General features: G+C 45.1%; 1 protein-coding gene across 1 annotated transcript in view; it reads left to right on the forward strand.

The window, feature by feature from the left end:
* The first annotated feature begins 17216 nt into the window (after positions 1-17216).
* Positions 17217-21266, forward strand: part of Dapk2 (death associated protein kinase 2) — a 128960-nt gene continuing 124910 nt past the window's right edge. The window contains exons 1-2 of the mRNA XM_036193623.1: positions 17217-17239; positions 18893-19115. Coding sequence (XP_036049516.1) covers positions 17217-17239; positions 18893-19115 — 246 coding nt within the window. The remainder of the gene's footprint in view (positions 17240-18892; positions 19116-21266) is intronic.

The raw sequence follows: 21266 nt of genomic DNA on the forward strand, positions 1-21266 counted from the left end.
TACTGGAAACTTGCTTAGGCATGGAATTTCTCTGACAAAGATTATGATTCTATTTATTTATTTATTTATTTATTTATTTATTTATTTATTTATTTATTTAATGCAATTGGGTGTTTTGCCAGAACATATTGTCTGTACACTATGTGCATTCACTGTGTGGGTGTTGGGTTTCGAACTGAAGTCCTCGAGAAGAGCAGTCACTGCTCTTGACTGATGGGCCATCTCTCCAGCCAGATCATGGTTCTTTCTGAGTCACTGATAGGAGTTGCTGAATATCATTCTGAAGAATCTGTACACATAGATACACAGAATGTGGCCTGTGTGTCCCTGCCCTGCATTAACATTAGAGTTTATTACTTTTTTAAAAAGGTAAAGGATAAAAAGAAAAAGTCTTTCTCTATTTACATTTGTTTGCTAAGGTTAAACATTTTAAAATCTCATTGGGAGATATATGTATCTCAAAGGATTTGTGATATTATCTACTTTTCTTTTGATATTTTCAGTTTTTAAACCTAACTATAGGGACTGGAGAGATGACTTTGTGGATAAAATGTTTGCTATACCAGCATGAGGACTTGAGTCCAGGTCCCCAGCAAGTATGTTAAAGCTGGCGTGGTGGCCTGTGGCAGCAGGAGGAGGATCCTTGGGGCTTGTGAGCCAGCCAGCCTAGCCAAAATAGCAAGGTTCAGGTTCAGGGGCAGACCTTGTCTTAAACCACAACCTGCTAAAACTCAGAACAAGAGATCATGGGAAACCCAGTCCTGGTGCACACATCCACAACACAGCTCCTGCACCTCAGGCTCGTGGTGGAAGAGGGGGCAGAAAGACTGTAAGAGTCGGAAGACCAGGACATCTGCTGAAATTGTGTCCTGGAAATGTCAGTGACTACCTACACTCATGAAGTCTCACTAACATGGACACCTCAACAAGGCCTGAGTAATGATGACACAATGGAAGGGAAGCTCTTGGAGCCCCAACCCTAGACAAAGAACTCGGGGTGACTGGGGCATGCTGAGGGTGGGAGAAATGGCCTTCCTTCAGGAAGAGCCCCCCAGTTGGTTACTCAGTACCAACTAGTTAGCCTTAAGATTATGTACACACAGGTAACATTATATGGACTGAGCAGGTTGCATTTGTGTGTGTGTGTGTGTGTGTGTGTGTGTGTGTGTAGAGGGAGAGAGAGAGAGACAGAGACAGAGACAGAGAACAACTAAAAATAAGATGGGCTGGAGAGATGGCTTAGTGTTTAAGAGCACCGGCTGCTCTTCCAGAGGACCTAGGTTCAAATTCCAGCACCCACATGGCAGCTCAAAACTGTCTGTAACTTCAGTTCCAGGGGTTCCCACACCCTCATACAGACATATATATTCAGGCAAATACCAATGCACATAATAAAAATTAATAAATTATTTAAAAAAAGAAGTCATGAATTTGAGAGAGCAAGGGAGGACATGGAGGAATTAGAGGAAGTAAGAGAAGGGGAAAATGATGTAATTATATTACCACTTTAAAAAAATGGCAGAGAGCAATAGAGGAAGACACATGATGTCAACCTATGGTTTCTATGTTTGCATGTACAGGCAAGCACACACATGTGTATGCCTCACCCCAATACACACACACACACACACACACACACACACACACACACACACCAAAAACCCTAAGTATAAAGTAGTTATGTGCTTGTTTGTAATCCTGGCACCTGGAAGGAGGGTTTCGTGAGTTTAAGGCCAGTCTGGACTGCATAACGAGACTTGTCTCAGAAACAAAAACAAAAAAAAACTAAAAAGCAGGATCTGGGGAAATGGGTCAGTGAGTAAAGTGCTTGCTATGGAAACGTGAAGACCAGGAGTTCAGATCCCCAGGAACAATGCAGATAGATGCAGGGTGGATATCATAGCATCCTGCCTGTAATCTCAGCTCTTAGTAGCTGAAGACAGGGGAGCCCAGAACAAGCTGGCTGGCTTAGCCAAATTGTAATGCTCTAGGTTTAAGAGAGATAGCCTGTTTCAATATATAAAGTGGAGAGAAGTTGATAAAAACATCTGGCATCAAACTGGGCTTCTACACACGTGTATATGCATGTGCACATGCACGCGCGCGCGCGCACACACACACACACACACACACACACACACACACACACGCTGCCGAACATTCCTTTACACTGTGTGAATATATGTCACTGTGACTGGTTTAATAAACATGCTGACTGACCGACCAATAGCTGGGTAGGAAGAGATTGGGCAGGAAAGCAAGATTAGGAGGGTGCTGAGAAGGAGGGTGGAGTCAGTAGTTACCAGCAGATGCAGGAGAAGCAAGATGGGCATGCTGTGCTGAGAGAAGGTAGCAAGCTATGTGACAAAGCATAGATAAGAAATATGGGTTAATTTAAATGTAAGAGTTAGGTAGAAACAAGCCTGAGCTATCAGCCAAGCATTTATAATTAATATTAAGCCTCTGTGTTGGTTATTTGGGAAGTGGCTGCCAAAATACAGAAAAACTTTGCCTACAAATGGTGTCCAATGTGGGGCATAGATCCACATAAGACCCGAAGAAGCTTTAAAAAGGTTCTAAACTTATAAAAATGGAGCTAAACTCAGCTTTCTAGTCTTGTGTCTCTCATGCTGGCCACAGTACAGAGTGCATCTCCTGGCAGCTGCCAGTACACCATGAGCTAAGCCACATGGTGGGTTCCTGCAGTCTCTCATACAGGCAGTGGTACAGTGAGGCATCTCTCAGCTGCTGCCTGCAGGCTTTAACTACTAGCACAAAAGCTCCGCCAACATGCTGCACGGTGGGGTTTGGGGTTTTTGCTTACACAGACAGAAAAGTTTACAGATATGCAGTAAAGACAGATTCAGATGGAAAAAAACCTCTAAATGGGTTATACTGTGTTTAAAAATATACATAGGCTTGGGAGAGAAGAGAAAAAGAGTAGAAAAGGTCCTTAAAAAAGGAATAGAGTAACAAAAAATATAATAAGCCAAGTAAAAATGGAATCTTTTTATATTATCCTGTATATTATTGTGTTGTCTTTGAATTTTTTGGCTGAGACACTGGACTATAAAACCTGTTAGATTCAACCAACCTATATATTTTAAAAAATCTTTATTTCAAAAGATATGTTACTTGGGGGGAAAGGTTATGCTTTTATTTCATTAGGAAATAAGATCCTATGGATTCATTCTGGGTTAAGGAAAATCAGGTTTGATTGAGGAAGACCCCATGAAAAATCTGACTACAGACATAAAGAAATAAACATAGAAGAACTACAAGACACATGATGTATAGTTTACCTGCTCAAACATTAAAAAAAATCTTTGGCTGACATGTGTACAATGCACAGTCTATATTTGTACTAATACAGATATGCATGTTACCTGTAAAAGTTTATACATTTTCAGAACAAGGAGACCAAACACCAATACAAAGGGATGGCCCAGTTGATCCAGTATTTCAAAATGCCTCTGTTACAGTCTCTTCAGAATTCTGTATCCAGAACAGCTTCAAGGCTGCTGGCTGAGATGATCTAGCCTTACAGAATACTCCAGTCAAGACTTGACCATAATCCTAAATTTTCTCAGGGTCCCACAAAGATTACAAGCACCTCCAATCATCAGGAAGTAGTCTAGAGAACTATACCCACATTCCCAAAAAATGGATTATGGATGTTTATTATCATTTAAGGGGTTGGTTACAAGTTGTTATTGGTAATAGAAAAAAAAAAAAACCCAAGCCGGGTGGTGGTGGCACACGCCTTTAATCCCAGCACTAGGGAGGCAGAGGCAGGTGGATCTCTGTGAGTTCAAGGCCAGCCTGGGCTACAGAGTGAGATCTAGGAAAGGCACAAAGCTACACAGAGAAACCCTGTCTCGAAAAACAACAACAACAACAACAACAACAACAACAAAAAAAAGGAGATTAGTTTCAGGGATCTTGTTCTAAAAATAAAAGGAGAGGATTTGGAAAAGATAGGATAAAAGTGGAGATTATTGAGTCTACTTTAATCCAAAAAACAATCTTAAATATTTTTTAATAAATCTTTTCTTTTTAGATTTTATTTTATTTTATGTGCATTGGTGTTTTGCCTACATGTAGGTCTGTGTGAGGGTGTCGAGTCTCCTGGAACTGGAGTTACAGACAGTTGTGAGCTGCTATGTGGGTGCTGGGAATTGAACTCGGGTCCTTTGGGTGAGCAGCCAGTGCTCTTAATCACTGAACAATCTCTCCAGCCCTAATCTTAAATATTTTATGTTGGTATGGGTTTTGGTTTATTGATACAGATTTAAAGTTACTTTTGTTATACTGTACATATATTTCTACTCTTATTTAAGGCATTGTGTTTATGCAGCTCATTTAAAATATAAAGTATAATTAAGTACAGATTAATATTCATCTATAATAGTCAAACTTATAGTCGGTTAGGTATGTTTTCAAGGTCATACACCAATATATTTAGATAGATGGTCTTCAAACACTTCAAAGACCTACAGAATATGGCATTTAATATGTTTAATAACATAAGGCTTTTCATGACAGTGAAACATGTCTGCTCCTGGCAGCACTAATTGCTTCAGAGAAGATGATGGGCACCAAAGAAACTCTGTATGGAGTTTATTGTCTTTATGGCAAAAGCTAGCCATGTGGGCAAAGAAACTGCCCATGCCTCAATTGCTGACAGTTACTGTCCAAACTGGACCAGCAGGACACAAAGAAAGAGACTGCCAAACTTTGCCAAGACAAGGTAGGGCAGTCCTTCAGAATTCCCTGCTTCACAGGAAAGTCTGTCAGATATGCTAGGCCTGTAGGCCAGAGTTGGATGTCCTAATGTTGCAGAGGAACTTTGAGTGATTGTCTGGGCAGCCTTATGTCCCTGTCATTAGGTAACATTTCATCCTTCTGGGGTATTTGATGAAGTTAAAGACGTTAAACTTACAGTTTTTTAAAAAGATTTATTTATTTATTATGTATACAGAAGAGGGTGCCAGGTCTCATTACAGATGGTTGTGAGCCACCATGTGGGTGCTGGGAATTGAACTCAGGGCCTCTGGAAGAGCAGTTGGTGCTCTTAACCTCTGAGCCATCTCTCTAGCTCTAAACTTACAGTTTTCCTTAGTTAAGATAAAAGATAAATTAGGTATAAAACTCTAGACTCATCAAGATAAGATAAATAATATTTTCTCTAATTTTGCCACATACAAATAGACTGGATATTGTAACTGTAATTCTTACTTGATGACTGTTTTTGTTGTATATAATTTTACTGTGTTTAAGTTAAAACTGTTGGAAAGTGTCATGGCATGGGCGTGTGGGTTCATGTGGATCCATGAAAAGAAGACTCAGAGGCACCTTGAAAATGAATCTATCCTTTCTCAGCTGCGAGGGGTCTAGCTTCTAAGGACTGAAGCACTTTCCCTTCACCCAGAGCATTTTTATTTTTCTCAATAATTACACTTTATCAAGTTGTTTCCATATGTTCAAAACAACCTGAAAGGAGCTCCCAACAATACAATGCCAAATGCAAATTCCTCAATTCATCAGGTACCACGGTTTTCCAGGTTTCCTGAACCAACTTTTGCATAGGCTTTGTATACTTGGGAAACTCTCAGACATGACTCACATAGGGAGGGTTGGGGATTTAGCTCAGTAGTAGAGTGCTTGCCTAGCAAGCACAAGGCCCTGGGTTAGGTCCTCAGTTCCCAGAAAAAAAAATTCACATAGGGCAACTAGAGAAACAAAGGTATCAGTTAAACAAAAGATGGATTAGGGCTAGGTGCTACTCTCTGGAGCTAGGCCAAGAGTAGCTCAGCAGGATGGCAGCCACATAAAACCTTCCTTTTAATTAGACAAAAAGGGGCAAATGCTGTGGAATAATCCTTATGTACACTGTGTGAATATATGCCGCTATGATTGATTTAATAAACAAACTGACTGGCTAGTAGCTGAACAGGATAAAGTTAGGCAGGGAAGCTGAATTGAGAATGATGGGATGACGAAGGGTGGAATCAGAGTAGTCTCCAGTCAGATGGAAAACAAATCACACACATAAAATGGAATAGAGGCAAAAGCCTTGGGGGCAGCACATAGATGGATAGAAATGGGTTAAGTTGTAAGAACTAGTTAGTAACAAGCCTGAGCTATTGACAGAATATTTATAATTTATATTAAGTCTCTGAGTCAGTTATTTGGGAAGCAGCTGCCAGTTATTTGGGAGCAGGAGGTCGGGACAGGAAAACTCCACCTACACACACACACACACACACACACACACACACACACACACACACACATACAGGAAGAGAGAAAGAGACTTACAGATCAAATGAAGCCCAGTAGTGGTGTATTCAGGAAGCAGAGTCAGCAGATCTCTGTGAATTTGAGGGCATCCTGTTATACAAACTGAGTTTCAGGTCAGCCAGAGCTACATAGTGAGACCTTGTCTGTAGCATGAATCTTAACAGGTCTTATTAATAAGAACAAACCTGAGGCCAGTTATTGGGGTGAATGCTGGAAGATAAGAGAAGCAGAACAAGCCATGGCTATCTCACCTTGCTAGTTCCTCAGGTGATCCTGTTTCCTCAGGCTGGAAGCTTCTGAGTCCTCCTCCACATGAATCTCAGCTGAACTGTGTTGCTCCAAAGCCTGAATGCTTAACCAACCAAATGCTTAACTAACTACATGCTTTACTCCTCTAGTTCCTGGTCCTTACGCTTTATATACCTTTCTCTTTCTGCTCTCACTCCCTGGGATTAAAGGTTAGGTTTCTGGGATTAAAGGCGTGGGTCACCATGCTTAGCTGTTTCTAAAGTGGCCTTGAACTCAGAGATCCGGCTAGCTCTGCCTCCCAAGTGCTGGGATTAAAGGCGTGCACCACCACTGCCCAACTTCTGTTATGGCTTACTCTTCCCATTTTCTAGCCACCATTTTTTGGCTTTGTTCTAGTGGCTGTCTGTTCTCTGCCCCCAGATATGTTTATTTCGGGGAACACACAATATTTCAGGGAACACAATACCCACCACACTTGTCCTAAGACAAAAAGAAATAAACACACAGGGTTGTCTCCTCAATGAAGGAGATGTATACCTGCTTTCTATCTGCAAAGCTAGGGATGGATGTTAGTTAGTAGCCTGGCATTCTGTGCTATCTACAGGCCAGGCCACACCTGAACCCCCCAGACTATTGTGTTCCTTTTTCCCAGACTTTCTCACTAGACTTTCATCTCGAGCATTGTTTCTCAGTCAACAAAACCCATTCTTATGGGAGATGATGTCACTTGTACTTTGCAACAGCCTAGGTGACCTCTGAGCTACCTGTAGGGTCAGGCCACTCCTGGCTACCCCAGACTTTTTATGTTTATATCAGCTGTTCTCCCTAGACACTTACCTTGAACACTGTTTCCGAGTTAGCAGTAACCATCTTTGTGGAAGAGGCCAGATACTTTGTAAAGAGTTTCGATGTAAATGTATTTGAAGCTTTGTTGTACACATGGGATTGAGATGTCATCAGGAAACTTTTCCCCCCAAATCGTACTGTGCTTAAATATGGCTGAAATAAACTGCTCAGGGTCAGACTGGAGAAGTTTGAACCAATACCAGCTACTGAGTTGTGTTGAGCTGGATTCCTTCTTGCCTCATATGGATTGTTACTCTGCTAATCCTGGTGTGTGCAGAGACCCCCACAGATATTTACATTTTCCATCGTATACTATAGATTTGTTTTTCAATTTTTTGCTTATTAAATATGGTTGTGCTGAAGTGATGGCTTAGTGGTTTTGGAACTCCAGCTTCAGATTTGATGCCCTCTTCTGACCTCCATGGTCACCTTGCATGCATGTGTTACAAACTCATGAAGACACACACACATACAGCTAAATAATAAATCTTTTTTTAAAAAACAGGTAAACATCTTTATCGTTACTTCTTCCCCATTTGAATGAGCAATGCCATAACATGATGCAACAACAGAATGCACAGAACTATATAGGGTGAAAGCTTGCTCCCAAACCAGTTCTCTTCCCGTCTGGTTAATCATTTCTTACTCACTCTTGAGTGTTTTCTTTGGTAAACAGCAATCCCAGTATGCATGCCCCTTTAGCATAGGTCATGTCAGGCCACTCTGCTCTGTGCTTTCCTTTATCCTTTACATCAACAATGTATCTTTTGTATACCCCCCTATCCGTTTACAAAGAGCTTCCTCATTTTATAGCCTCATAGGGTTTCATTTATGTATCATACTGATGGACATTTAGGTTATTTCCAGCATGGTTCTGCTATAAACAAAACCACAGTAGGCAACCCTAGACACACCTCATATTTGTCATGCACAAGTGATCTCTAAGGTAAATTTCTGGAAATGGGATTGTTGGGTAAAGGCTGTGCAGTTTTTATGTAGGCAGATAATGGCAGACTGTCCTCTACAGAGATTGTACCAGTTCATACTTCTACCATCAATGCCTGAATACACTCACATAGGTAGGACATTATCAGACTTAGATTTTGTCCAAGTGGTAGGTGAAAAGTCCCACCTTGGCAATGTTTTGGTATTTCTCTTAAGGATGATATTGAGCATCTTTTATATATGAATTAGAGGCATTTGTGTTTCCTTTCCTGTGAACTATCTGGGTTTTTGCTTTGTTTTTAAAGGTTTTTAATTGATTGACTCATTGATTGATTTCTGTGTATGCCTGTGGAAGTCAGGACAATTTGCAGGAAGTGGTTCTCTCCTCTCCCTCTTGTGAGTCTCAGGGACAGAACTCAGGTCTTGAGGCTTGGCAGTGAGGGCCTTTGCCTGCTGAGCCTTTTTGCCAGCCTCCTTTTAAATTCTGAAGACTGTTTAGTTTCTTAGGGCTTTGCTGCTGCTACTTTTGCTATGGCTGGGCTTGTGAAGCTGACGTGGGTCATAGCAGCAGAGTGTCCTCGTTGCTGGAGCCCCAGGCTTTCACAACGGTGTTCTCTGGCTACTTTGAGGCGAAGCCTCTCAGGTGAGTAAGTGCACATGAGAACATGTACAGGGCTCCAGGCTGTCTTGCTGGGAGACCTTAGGAGATCACAATTTGTTAGAGCTCCATGAGGACCTCTGGGGACTGGTTCCATATCGATCTAATCCTACTATCCACTTTTTTAAAAGTTTATTTTTATTCTATGTATATAAATGTTTGTCTTCATGTACATATGTGCACCGTGTGTGCCTGGTATGAGGAAGCCAGAAGAGGGTACTGGATCTCCTGGAACTGGACTTGCCAACAGTTGTAAGTTGCCATGCAAGTGTTGGAACTGAACCCAGGGTCCTCTGCAAGAGCAAGTGCTTTTAATCACTGAGCCAGCTCTCCAGTTCCCTGCTACCCACTTTATAAGTAAACAAACTAAGTCAAGAGATGGTGGGTGAGCTGTCTACACCACATAACATTGAGAATCAGACTGTGGAGAGCAAGGAAAGGTGAGCTACGTGCTGTTCAGCATCTCTGAAGAGCGGAATTCCATCTTAACCTTTGAATCTTGACCTCTTTAAAGGGACAGAAGTTCCCTTCCTAGCTTTGCAAGAGTCTGAGCCTGAGGGAACAGAATCCCCACCGGCCTTGCTGCCCAAACCGCTGCTGGTAGCGGCAGAGTTGTGGTTGCTGATTCGGACAGCTGTGGCTTAAAAGGCAGCAGCCATTAAAAAAAAAAAAAAAAAGACAACACTTGATCATTTTTCTCTTAGAAATATTTAGGAAAATAATCCTGGGGCTGGAGAGGACACTCGGTGGTTAAGAGCACTTTCGGCTCTTTGCAGAAGACCCAGGTTTGGTTCCCAGCACCCACATGGTGGCTCCCAACTACCTGAAAGTGCAGTTCCAAGGTTCTGGTGCCCTCTTCAGACCTCTTTGGGCACCAGGCACTCACGTGACATACATACATACATACATACATACATACATACATACATACATACACACATACATTTGGGCAAAACACTTATAAAATAAATCCACATAAAATAAATAAATCTGGAAAAAGAATACAATATCCTGAACTAAGCCTAGTTGGCAGGCCAGCAACTAGGAACACCGAGGCATAGAGATCAAGAGTTCAAGACCCACCTGGTCTACCAGTGGACTCAAGGCCCGTGTGGTAATTCGGTGAGACCAAGTCTCAAAATAATAATAATAAAAAATAACACAAGGGTTGGGTTGAACAATAATTTAATGGTCGAGCATTTGTCTACACGAGTGAGACCCCCATGTCTCACTCCCAGTACCTCAAAAGTAAATAAACAGAGTGGAATGCGATTGGAAGAGGTGTGGAGCAGGAATGAGAGGCAGTTAGCAAAAACAAGTTGCATGTCAGTGTCCATTAATGATGGGGCATGGGGACAGCAGAGGGCAGCAGTGCCTCCTGAATCAGATCCCCCAAACCCCATAAAGCTAGGTGTGTTGGCTAGACAAGATGGTGTACACCTCTAAATCCTGGCAGTCAGGAGGCAGCGAGTTCTAGGCCAGCTAGGACAACAGTGAAACCCTGTCTCAGAAGAAAAGTCTAGACATAGCAGCATATGCTTGTAAGTGTAGGGCTGGGGTGGGGACAGAGATGGGGAGATCCTAGAGCTCAAGGGTCAGCCAAAATGATGAGCTCCAGGTCCAGAGAGAGACCATGTCTCAAAATGTAAGATGTAAGAGAGCACGATAGAGGAAGATCCCCGGAGCTGACATCTGGCTTACACACACACACACACACACACACACACACACACACGATCATTATGGGCATCAAGCACATTACTTCTTAGTTCTTCTCTGGAGTGAGGAGGTCTCCATGAGTGTAAGCTTACCCTTTTTAGCACAGCCTTTATTGTGAACATTTTGCTTGATTAACCTTGTTTTCTTTAGTTATAAAAGTAACGTGGAAACGTGGGAAAAAAGGAAAGGCTTCCACAGTAGGGAATGCAAACTGGAAAAAGTCTTCCTTGTGCCCATGCCTGTATCATTCACTGCTGTGTCCTTTCCCAAACTGAATCCTCAAAGTAACAACGAATAGGGGACTGTAGGAGGTGAACAGGTCGTGAAGGCAGAGCTCGTCCTTAGAAAAGATTATGCTCTTGTTTAAAAAGGCCCCAGGAGTGGGGCTCACAGGGCACCACCCCTAGTTGAGGGCCTTTGGCAGTTGACGGCTGCCTGGGAAAGGAGAGGCCACTAGTAGGCTGCCCGTGATCCAGCGGGTGGCCCCACATTCAGCTCCATGCGGGCAGCATTAAGCGGACTCAGATTTATAACTAAAGAAGAGGAGGAGGAAGAGGAGGAAGGGGGATTCATTGGGGGATATCCAGGGGAGAGGGAAGAGAGAGTAGAGGAGAGATGTAATCAATATATGCACAAATAGAATGTACACATTATATATGTCTATGAAACTGTGAAAGGCTGGAGAGACGGCTCTGTGTAGGGATCACTGTCCTTCCAGAGGACCTGGGTTTGATTCCCAGCGTTCACACGGTGGCCCACAAATTCCTGTAACTCCAGTTTCAGGGGATCCAGCACCCTCTTTTAGTCTCTGAAGGCAACAGGCACACATGTGGTGCACAGGCATACATGTAGGCAATACGCTGTACACACAAAGACAGAAAGAAATCGTCAAAGATAAAATTAAAGAAACATGTTTTTAAAAGGTCCCAGAGAACTTCCTTGTCCATTCCAGCATTGGTAAGAAGGCACCATGTATGAACAAGTAAGTGGGCTCTCCCCAGACACAAAATCTGCCAGAACCCTCAGCTTAGCATTGCCCTTCCCCTGAGCTGTAACATCTCTCCTGTTTAGAAGCTACTTGGTTTATGGCATTCTGTTACAGCAACCCAAACAGACCAAGACACTTCCTAAAGTAACCACCTTCAACGATTTTTAATTTTGTTTTTTTCTCGTAGTTTCTAAATTCTGTTTTCCTTCGACTTTGAACATTTTCAAACTTACAGAGATGTTCCAAGGAAAAATTCTAGACTTTTTTTTTTCTTTTTCTTTTTCATATAGGGTCTCACATAGCCCAGGATGGCCTCGAACTTGATATCCTTAGGACCAGCTGGAACTTCAGATCCTCCTGTCTCCACCTCCAGAGCAGTGGGATTGTAAGTGTACACCACCATGCCTGGTTTGTGAGTACAGGGGATCAAACCTAGGGCTTCATGTGTTTTCTTCATTGTTAAGGTTTTTATTATGGTATTTTGGGCTAGGGGTGTGGCTTAATTGTTAGATTGCTTGCCTAGCATAGATAACACCCTGGGTTTGACCCCTAGTCAAATAAACTGGGCATGATGATGCACATCTGTAATCCTACCGCTCTGGGGGATCAGAAGTTCAAGATGATCTTAGGAATATGAAGTTGGAGGCTGGCCTGGTCTACATGAGACTCTATCTTAAAAAATTGTATGACATTTTGATCTGTGCCTATGGTTAAACCATTTAATAACTTGTCCATAGGGTGATTCTAAGGATTAAAAGTTAGCTGGTGGTCTAAGTTTATATTTTTAATATAAAATGCCTTTTCCTGCTTAATTCCTTTAAAATACTTTGTTTATCCTTAGTGTTCTAATATTTCATAGTGATGTCACTTGATGGTATTTTTAAAGATTAATTCTACTTGTCACTTGGTGCCCCCCACCCCCTTGCACTGAGATAGGGTCTCATAATCCTAGCTGGCCTGTAACACACCCAAATAGGAAGGGGGGTTAAAAATTGAACAGCTCCAATAAATGCAAATATTTGCTACATTCTTTAATTTTCTATTTCCCCACTGTATAATAGGAAACAATAATTTTGCTCTAAAAAGTATTCAGCATGGGGATTAAAGGAAATATTTGGAAGCTGGTTCATTGAACTCTCCATCTGTTGATATGATCTGGGTTGAAGGATGAAAATGTTCTGTGTGGATGGAATGATGGGAACCAAGACTGAGAGGTCAGGCAGCTCCCACAAAAGGAAAGGGATGAGGGAACCTGTGTCCTTTAGCCTAGAGAACAGGTCTGAGGAGGACAGGGCAGAGGCCCCCTCCTGTTTGGAACAGAGGCCACGATAAAAGGGTGGACATCATTTTCCAGGATGCAGCTGTACTTAATGGGGTCAGGGCATGGGCTGGGTTGATATATTGTCGTCATGCAGACTCAGGAGGGCAGAACCAGGGCTTTGAGAGGGAGAGTCAGGACACATAGGGATCAAGGGTCAGCCAAGGGTGTGGAAGGAGCCATCCTAAAGTCATTAGCCCTCATCAGGTCAGGCTGGGAAGGAAATGCTGTCCTTTCTGGCCTTCCCATGTGGGTCCAAAGAAGGCCTCAGGTGGATCTAACTGTGTGGAAAGATGTTAACAGGAGTCAAGAACATGTTAGCAAACACAGGAAGGTGAAGTATCTGCAGCTTTGCATTAGGACTGAATTCAGGGAAGAGTTCCCGTGCTGGGGGTCGGGGTGCGGAGCATCCCTACGGTTCCTTTCCGAGGTACTCAACACCCTTCTCTCCGATCTCTGGGCTCCTACTGGGCTCTGTCCAGACCCTGGCCTGGCCCCAGAATGCAGAATTTGTGCATCTTTTCCTAGGATACCCGCTCTGCTTGTCTCTGAGCCCCCAACCCCATGTAAGTGCTTCATGTCTTTATTGGAGCAGCTCAGGGTACTGACAGTGGGCACTGAGAAAGGCCTGAATGCCTGAGGTAGACTCAGGTCACAACTGAGACCTGGATAGATGGAGAAAAGAAGAAATATTTCTGAGGTGGAAGAAGGAGCATGGCTGCAGAGATGCACAGGGGTCAGGGAAGGGAAGCTGATATTTATATTACTGCTTTTCAAGTGTTTGGTTGTGTGAGTGAGTGTGTGTGTGTGTGTGTGTGTGTGTGTGTGTGTGTGTGTGTGTATGAGAGAGAGAGAGAGAGAGAGAGAGAGAGAGAGAGAGAGAGTCTAACATCAGCCCTGAAGGTGTAGTTATTCTTATTTCATAGATGAGGCAGGATACAAACAGGACTGTGTGACTTCTCAGCCTAAACTCATCAGTGGGTAGCCATAGGTTGGGGTCTTGGCCAAGCACCATATCACCAGACTCTGCCCTTAGTAGAAGGCAAGTGTGTGGATCGAGATCCCTCACCACGGCCCCTCTGCTGGTCAGGAAATCCGGGCAGGCCCTGACGGGTGGCTTCACACCCACAGTCCTTTACTCATACACAGAGGTCCCGTTTTCCACACCCCCTTGTTCTCTTCTGGTCCTTCCTGCCAATGCAGCTCTTCTTTTGAGCAGGACCCCACGTTTCCCTTTCTCTCCACTCCTCTCACAGGACAGACCTGACCCTTGCTAACACTGGGTCTCCACCTCTCACCAAGCCAGTACCCTACAAGTGCAGTGCCATGCTTGCAAAGTGAATCTCCAGCCCCCAAGCCTCCCAGATGCCAGCTCCTTTCTTTCCTCCGGTGGGCTCAAGACTTTGCCCAGTCCAACAAGTTTGTAGTTGCAAAAGCCACCAGACCTCCCTCATGAGGAAGCAGGAAGAGCTCTGTTGAAGCTTGCTCCACACCCGAGTTCTGTATGGCTAGGTGTAGAAGTGCAGAGGGCACGGGGCTGGGTAGGCAGGGCTAGAAAGCCAGGTCACTAGGCCACCTTTGGGAAGAGGAGGCTTCCTGACTGTACCACCCAAGCAGTGGGCCAGCTGTGGAGAGTCCCCTTATCTGACTGATAGAGAAGTGTCCGTCATCACTGAACCCATGGCCAAGACGTCTACATGGCAGACTTTATTTGGTACTTCCTTAGACTCTGCTCTGGGCAGGGTGGGGGTGGAGTGGGTGCAAAGGTGAATAAGATATACCTTCTTCCCAAGGAAGCTCACACCCAGACATTTACAGAATAACAGACAGAAGTAACTAACACTTGCTGAACCCATAATGGAGGTCCAGGCACTGATCTCAGACTTTCAGAGATGTTGCAAACTAACCGAACATGCTATTTTTAGCTCCATTTGACTTTTGGGGATGAAATACAGAGAAATCAAGTCACTTGGCTGAGGTCACAGCGAGTAAACTCCAAGCTTGTACTTACACTTAGTACTTCATTTAGCTCTCATACCGTGCGTCATATAAGCCAACCCCAGTGTCATCCCAACCCATATACCAGCTTCATCCCTACACTGTCTCTGTCAGGAGTTCATCAGGTTCTGTCAACTTGTCCGTTGGCACTGCCCGGATGTGGCTATCCTTTGCTGCCTGCCACTGGGACCCACGGGCTTGTGGCATCATCCTACAGAAACTGCATGCTCCTCCGATGCTCCCATTAGAGCCCCTTAGAGCATCTTGCACAAAGCAAGCTCTCAGTGTGTTGGCAGTGTGGTAGACAGTGGAAGATGCATTCATTTCTCCAGGTCTCTGAAACAGGGGTGCAGTGGTCCCCAGCCTGTGCCATGGAATCACCTGAGAGTTCAACAACGCCTGATGTACAGAACCTATCCTAGAGATCTTAATGTAAATGATGCAGGATGTAGTCAGGGCACAAGGGCTTTTTAGCACGTGGCTAGAAGTAACCCTGTTTTAGAGATGTTGGGCAAAGCATGGTGGTGCATGGCTTTAATCCCAGCACTCGGAAGGCAGATGCAGGTGGATCTCTGTGAGTTCGAGGCCAGCCTGGTCTACAAAGAGAGTTCCAGGATAGCCAGGGCTACACAGAGTAACCTCGTCTTGAACAACAAAATTAAACTAATAATAAATAAAAAGAAATGTTGGGCTAGGTGTTGTGGTGCACATATTTAATCCTAGCACTCTGGAGGCAGAGGCAGGTAAATCTCTGTGTTTGAGGCCAGTTGGGTCTACAGAGGGAGTTCCAGGACAGCCAGGGCTAAGCAGAGCATTCTATCTTGAAAACAACAATAAAGAGATGTGGAAGTTTCAGTTAAAGTCAGACATTGGGAGAAGGAAAAACTTGTGCTGTGGAGGTGACTAGGCAAGATTCACATCACGGCTTGACCCCTCATGCTGTGTGAACTTGGGAAAAATTAACTGCCACATGTCTCAGTTACCCTATCTGTAAAATGGGAGAATAACATCCACACTGAAGTTGAATACTCCAAGTAAAGGCCTGGGAAGGCACATGTTAGAAGATGTGTGATGTGTAGTAGTTGTTAAAATTCATTACATATTTGTCAATCCAATGTTTAATTTTTTAAAGATTTTTTTTTTTGTTTTTGTTTTTGTTTTTGTTTTTCGAGACAGGGTTTCTCTGTGTAGCTTTGCACCTTTCCTGGATCTCGCTTGGTAGACCAGGCTGGCCTTGAACTCACAGAGATCTGCCTGCCTTTGCCTCCCGAGTGCTGGGATTAAAGGCGTGCGCCACCACCGCCCAGCTAAAGATTTATTTTTAATTACATGTATATGTCTGTGTTGGCATGTGCACATGTGAGTGTAGATGCCCTTGGAGGCCAAAAGAGAGTTATCAATCCCCTAGAGCTGGAATTACAGGGTTGTGAGCTGTCCAGTATGGGTGCTAGGGACTGAACTCTAATCCTTTGCAATAACATGATGGGCTTAAATGCTGAGCTATCTTTCTAGCACCTCTGCCCCCCCCCCCCCCCCACAACCCCCGAGACAGGGTTTCTCTATGTATCCTGGAATTCACTTTGTAGTCCAGGCTGGCCTTGAACTCACAGAAATCTGTCTGCCTATTCCTCCTGAGTGCTGGAATTAAAGGTGTGTGCCACTACCACCTGACTTTTTTCTTCCTTCCTTCCTTCCTTCCTTCCTTCCTTCCTTCCTTCCTTTCTCTTTCTCTCTTTCTTTTTTCTTTTTTTATTTCTTTTTTCTTCTTAAAGATGGTCTGTTGCTCTGTTGCCTAGAATGGCTTTCAACTACTTAGATCAGATAATCCTTCTATATGGCTCTCTTGGGTGCTGGGATTAAAGATACATATCACCTGGCCAGGTTATCAGCATGTGGTTATTTAGCATCTTTACCTGGAGTATGTGAAAGCTAATATTCATTGTCATTTTGTCAAAACAGAATCATCTAGGACACAAACCTCTGGGCATGTCCAAGAGGGAGTTTCTAGACTGAGTTAATTGAGAGGGAAGACTCATTCCATATGTGAGTGGTGACCATTCCATGGGTTGGGCTCCAGACTGAATGAAAAGGAGAAAGAGCTGAGCAAGCATTCATATCTCTCTCTCTCTCTCTCTCTCTCTGCTTCCTGACTGGGAATACAGTGTGATCAGCAGTCCCATGCTCCTGCTACCATGATGGACCGTACCATTGAACTGTGGGCCCAAAATAAACCTTTCTTGTAGTTGTTTTTTTTTTTTTTTTTTTACTCTTTGGTTCTTTTGGGGGCCCGCCACCCAGCTCCCAAATAAATACACACGGAGTCTTATTATTACTTATGAATGCCTGGCCTTAGCTTGGCTTGTTTCTTGCCAGCTTTTCTTAGCTTAAATTATCCTGTCTATCTTTTGCCTCTGGGCTTTTATCGTTATTTCTATATACCTTTCTTTACTTCTTACTCCATGGATTAATGTGTAGCTGGGTAACAGGCCCCTGGAGTCCTGCTCTCCGCCTTTTTCTGCTTCTTTATTTATTTATTATGTATAGTGTTCTGCCTGCATGAATGCCTGCAGGCCAGAAGAGGGCACCAGATCTCATTACAGATGGTTGTGAGCCACCATGTAGTTGATGGGAATTGAACTCAGGACCTCTGGAAGAGCAGCCAGTGCTTTTAACCTCTGAACCATCACCCCAACCCCATTTTCCTGCTTCTTGATCCCCCCATTTCTCCTTCTATTTATTCTTTCTACCTGATAGCCCCACCTATTTTTCTCTCTTGCCTAGCTTTTGGCCGTTCAGCTCTTTATTAGATCAATCAGGTATTTTAGAAGTAACACAGCTTCACAGAGTTCAACAAATGCAACTGTAAAATAATTCAACACATCTTTGCATCATGAAACAAATGTTGCACAGCATACACAAACGTAACACACCTTAGACTAATGTTCCAGGACACTTTCCTTCCTTCAGTTGTCTTTGTTTTGTTGCAGAAAGTAATCACTACAGGGGACAACAGAGAACAAGACGCTGTGGATTCTTTTAGGGCACACTACATTTGCACTCAACATGCTTTTACTAGGTTTGGGATAGCATTCGATCTGTTATTTCAAGACGGGCAAGGGGTTGTTTTTGCTCTTGTTGAAAGTGGATATATCACAAGCGAAGCACAGGAAGGGAAATGACAAGAAAGAACTAAGAGTGGCAGGGTTCACACTAGGGTGACTTTTAGAGGGTGGACTCCAGGAATGCAGGAGCATAATGAAATGCTTGTTTCGGACCAGCAAAGCTAGGATGGTTTGTCACACAGCACAGCACTAAAGACAGGAGAGGAGGTATTGGGGACACCTCACCCCCAGGGGGTGTCCTTCTCTCTGCCCACTGACTTCAGAAGTCACCAGATGGTAGCTATTCCTCTGTAGCATGGTGTTCGAGGAGAACCCCAGAACCTGTACAGACCTGAAAGGTCAAATATGAAGGTCTGGGATCTGCCCAAACTCTGAGGCAATGATCAGAGTTGGGTGGTGCTGTCAGTGCCTCGGTACTGAAAAGGCTGAGGGACAGTGTTTTCCTCGGGGTGCGTTTTACATTCATTCTCTAGCATCACTCATGACTACACTGCAGGCTACTAAAAGAATTGGTCCCACTTCCCGGGAGTTGGGGCAGTGGGACCTTCCTCAGGATGTGTGTGCGTGGGTGGGTGAAGAAGGACAGAGAGACACTATTTTCTGGGCAGTTGGGACGGGCTGTGTAGTGCCTGGAACATCAGCTCACTCAAGTTGATTCCCCGCAGGTGGCACAGCATGTGAGAGACAGGACGGGAATGGACGCACGCAGGGAACCTGCTGGTCGCCGAGCCCTCACCTCGGGGCAGTCCCGCGGGGGTTCCAGCAGGGGGCGCCCCGAACTCCGGGTCGAGTGTCCGGGCGCGCCTCCAGCCGGCGCCTGGGACGGGGCTGGCCGCTCCGCCCCCTCGACTCCCCGGCGGCTCTGCGGGGAGGACGTCGGGCGCCCGGAGAAGAACTGAACCGAGCACCGCGCACCCCGCCGCGTCCCGGTGCCGGTCCTGCCCGCCGCATGCAGCGCAGCCTCTCGCCGTGAGTAGCGCCCGGGGCCACGGGGCTCGACAGCAGCAGAGGCTGGGGTGGCGGGACATTGCCTGTCTAGGATATGGCCCTTCTACGGTTTGTGCGCTGTGGCGGCACCCGGAGGCCGGTCTGCACGCTGCTACCTCGGGGTGCCTCCTAAGCTTGGCACTCTGATCCCGGAGACCCGGTGGGGAGACGGACAGAGACCTGGCACCTAGGCAGGAGAAGGGAAAGAGCCACGCATCAAGTTTGGCCCCCCTCAAAGGGGGACCAGTTTCGGATAAGAGAGAGACAAGCCGGTCTCTGTGGGCTCACACCTCCTCCTCCTCCCCTCGCCCCAGGATGTTGCTTCCTGTGAAATGAACCTCCAGTGTGGCCTAATGAGCTGTGGGCAGGTGGAGGGACACTCCTTGGCGCCCTGTCCCCTAGCAGCTGGGTGCTGCTCTTTTGATTTCTGACATTGGTTCCCAACCACCTTGGCATCCTAGGGGTATTTTGTTGACTAAGAGAAGCTGGCACCTTAACTGCTTCAGAGTTAAGTTTAAAGCCCGGTTTCCTCCCAACCCACCCCCGTGTTAAGTTTTTGGCATCGAAAGTGATGGCATTGATAGCCCAGTAGCTTCCTCAGAGGCTGGAGTAGGGGTCAGGAATTATCTGCTGCCCCGGGGCAAGTTTCCTGCTGGAGGAATAAAAGTCAGCACCCTGACCGACTCCCTAGAGCCTTCCAGTCTGTCAGTTGGGGGGTGGGGGTGGGGGCAAACAATGCGCTGCCCAGAGAAGTTGAACCTTCATCAAAAGATGGAGTTTTTCTCATGTCAACTCAGGGAGGTGGCTGACCTTCTCTGAGCTCCAGCTTCCTTATCAGGGATTGTCCAAAGAGGTTCTGTGATGCTAGAGTTCCCTCCTTTCTGCTGGCAGCTTCCTCAGAGCCCAAGTCTGAGGATTCTTCATAGGTGTGTGTGTGTGTGTGTGTGTGTGTGTGTGTGTGTGTGTGTGTGTGTGTGCGCGCACACGCCCTGCCATAGACTGGTTTCTCTTACTGGAATTGGGTGAGGTGGGGTGAGAAACTCAGAAAGTTAACATTGCAGAATGAGGCTTGACTATACCAGAAGACAGTGAATGTGGGGTGGTGTTCCAGATCTGGGCACCTACTCCTACCTTAAAGTTGCCCCTCCAGAAGGCCACTGGCTTTCCAATCCTTGGGGCCACCTTGAAGAAGTTGGGTGGCTATGGGAAGCTTGACCACCTAGCTGTGTGACGGTGGGCAAGTCCCTTCCCTGTCCGGACCTCAGATTCCTCCTTTTGTCAAACAAGCGAGTTAGACCAGACCCCAGTGGGTTCAGACTTTTGTTTCGAGGTGAGTTTTTACCCCAAACCACAGTCCACAGCAAGGATAGTGTGGGAGTGCTCTGGCCCACTTCCTCACCCTGCTGACTTCTGAAGAGGGGATTAAACTGGAAAGGTATTGGTGAGGTCCCTTTCTATGGGGTCCTAGGAAGTCTGTGTTACTGCCTAGACTGTTGCTTGGTATTAGGGCCATGTGCAGGAAGGTGAATTCCCAAGGCTCCCTTGGGAGGGAGATATGTGGACACCCAGATGGGTGTCATCTTAGGAATGTCTGGAGCAGGTAGCCTGAGTCTCTGGTCAAAAGTTACAGTCATATCCCTTGCCTGTGATATGTGGTTTCAGCTTTTCAAAGCTGGTGGTTATAATTCTACCTTAGAGTAGCTGTACATGAGAACTTACCAATTTAAGTAAAATGCAAATTGATCTTGTGGAGGTGTTTGTTAGGTAGGAGAGAGTGACAGGCCACCACTAGGTGTTTTACTTGACAGAGAAGTATCTGAGCTATGGTCTCGAGAAAGGAGGCCAGGCACTAACTGCAAGTCAACCATTTATAGGGTACATGCTGTATATTCACCACTACAAGGGGACAGAGGCGAGAATGTTAGAGCCTTTGCCTTCATGGGGCTCCCAAAGCATTCCACATGTACCATCTCACTTACTAGTAGATATTTACCAGGAGGCCCGAGAGATGGATGACTCACTGGTTAAGAGCACTAGTTGCTTTACCAGAGGACCTGGGTTCTGTTACCAGCACCCACAAGATGGCTCACAACCATCTTTAACTCCAGTTCAGGGGATCTGACGCCACCCTCT

This window comes from Onychomys torridus, chromosome 7 (genome assembly GCF_903995425.1).
Source record: "Onychomys torridus chromosome 7, mOncTor1.1, whole genome shotgun sequence".
NCBI lineage: Eukaryota > Metazoa > Chordata > Mammalia > Rodentia > Cricetidae > Onychomys > Onychomys torridus.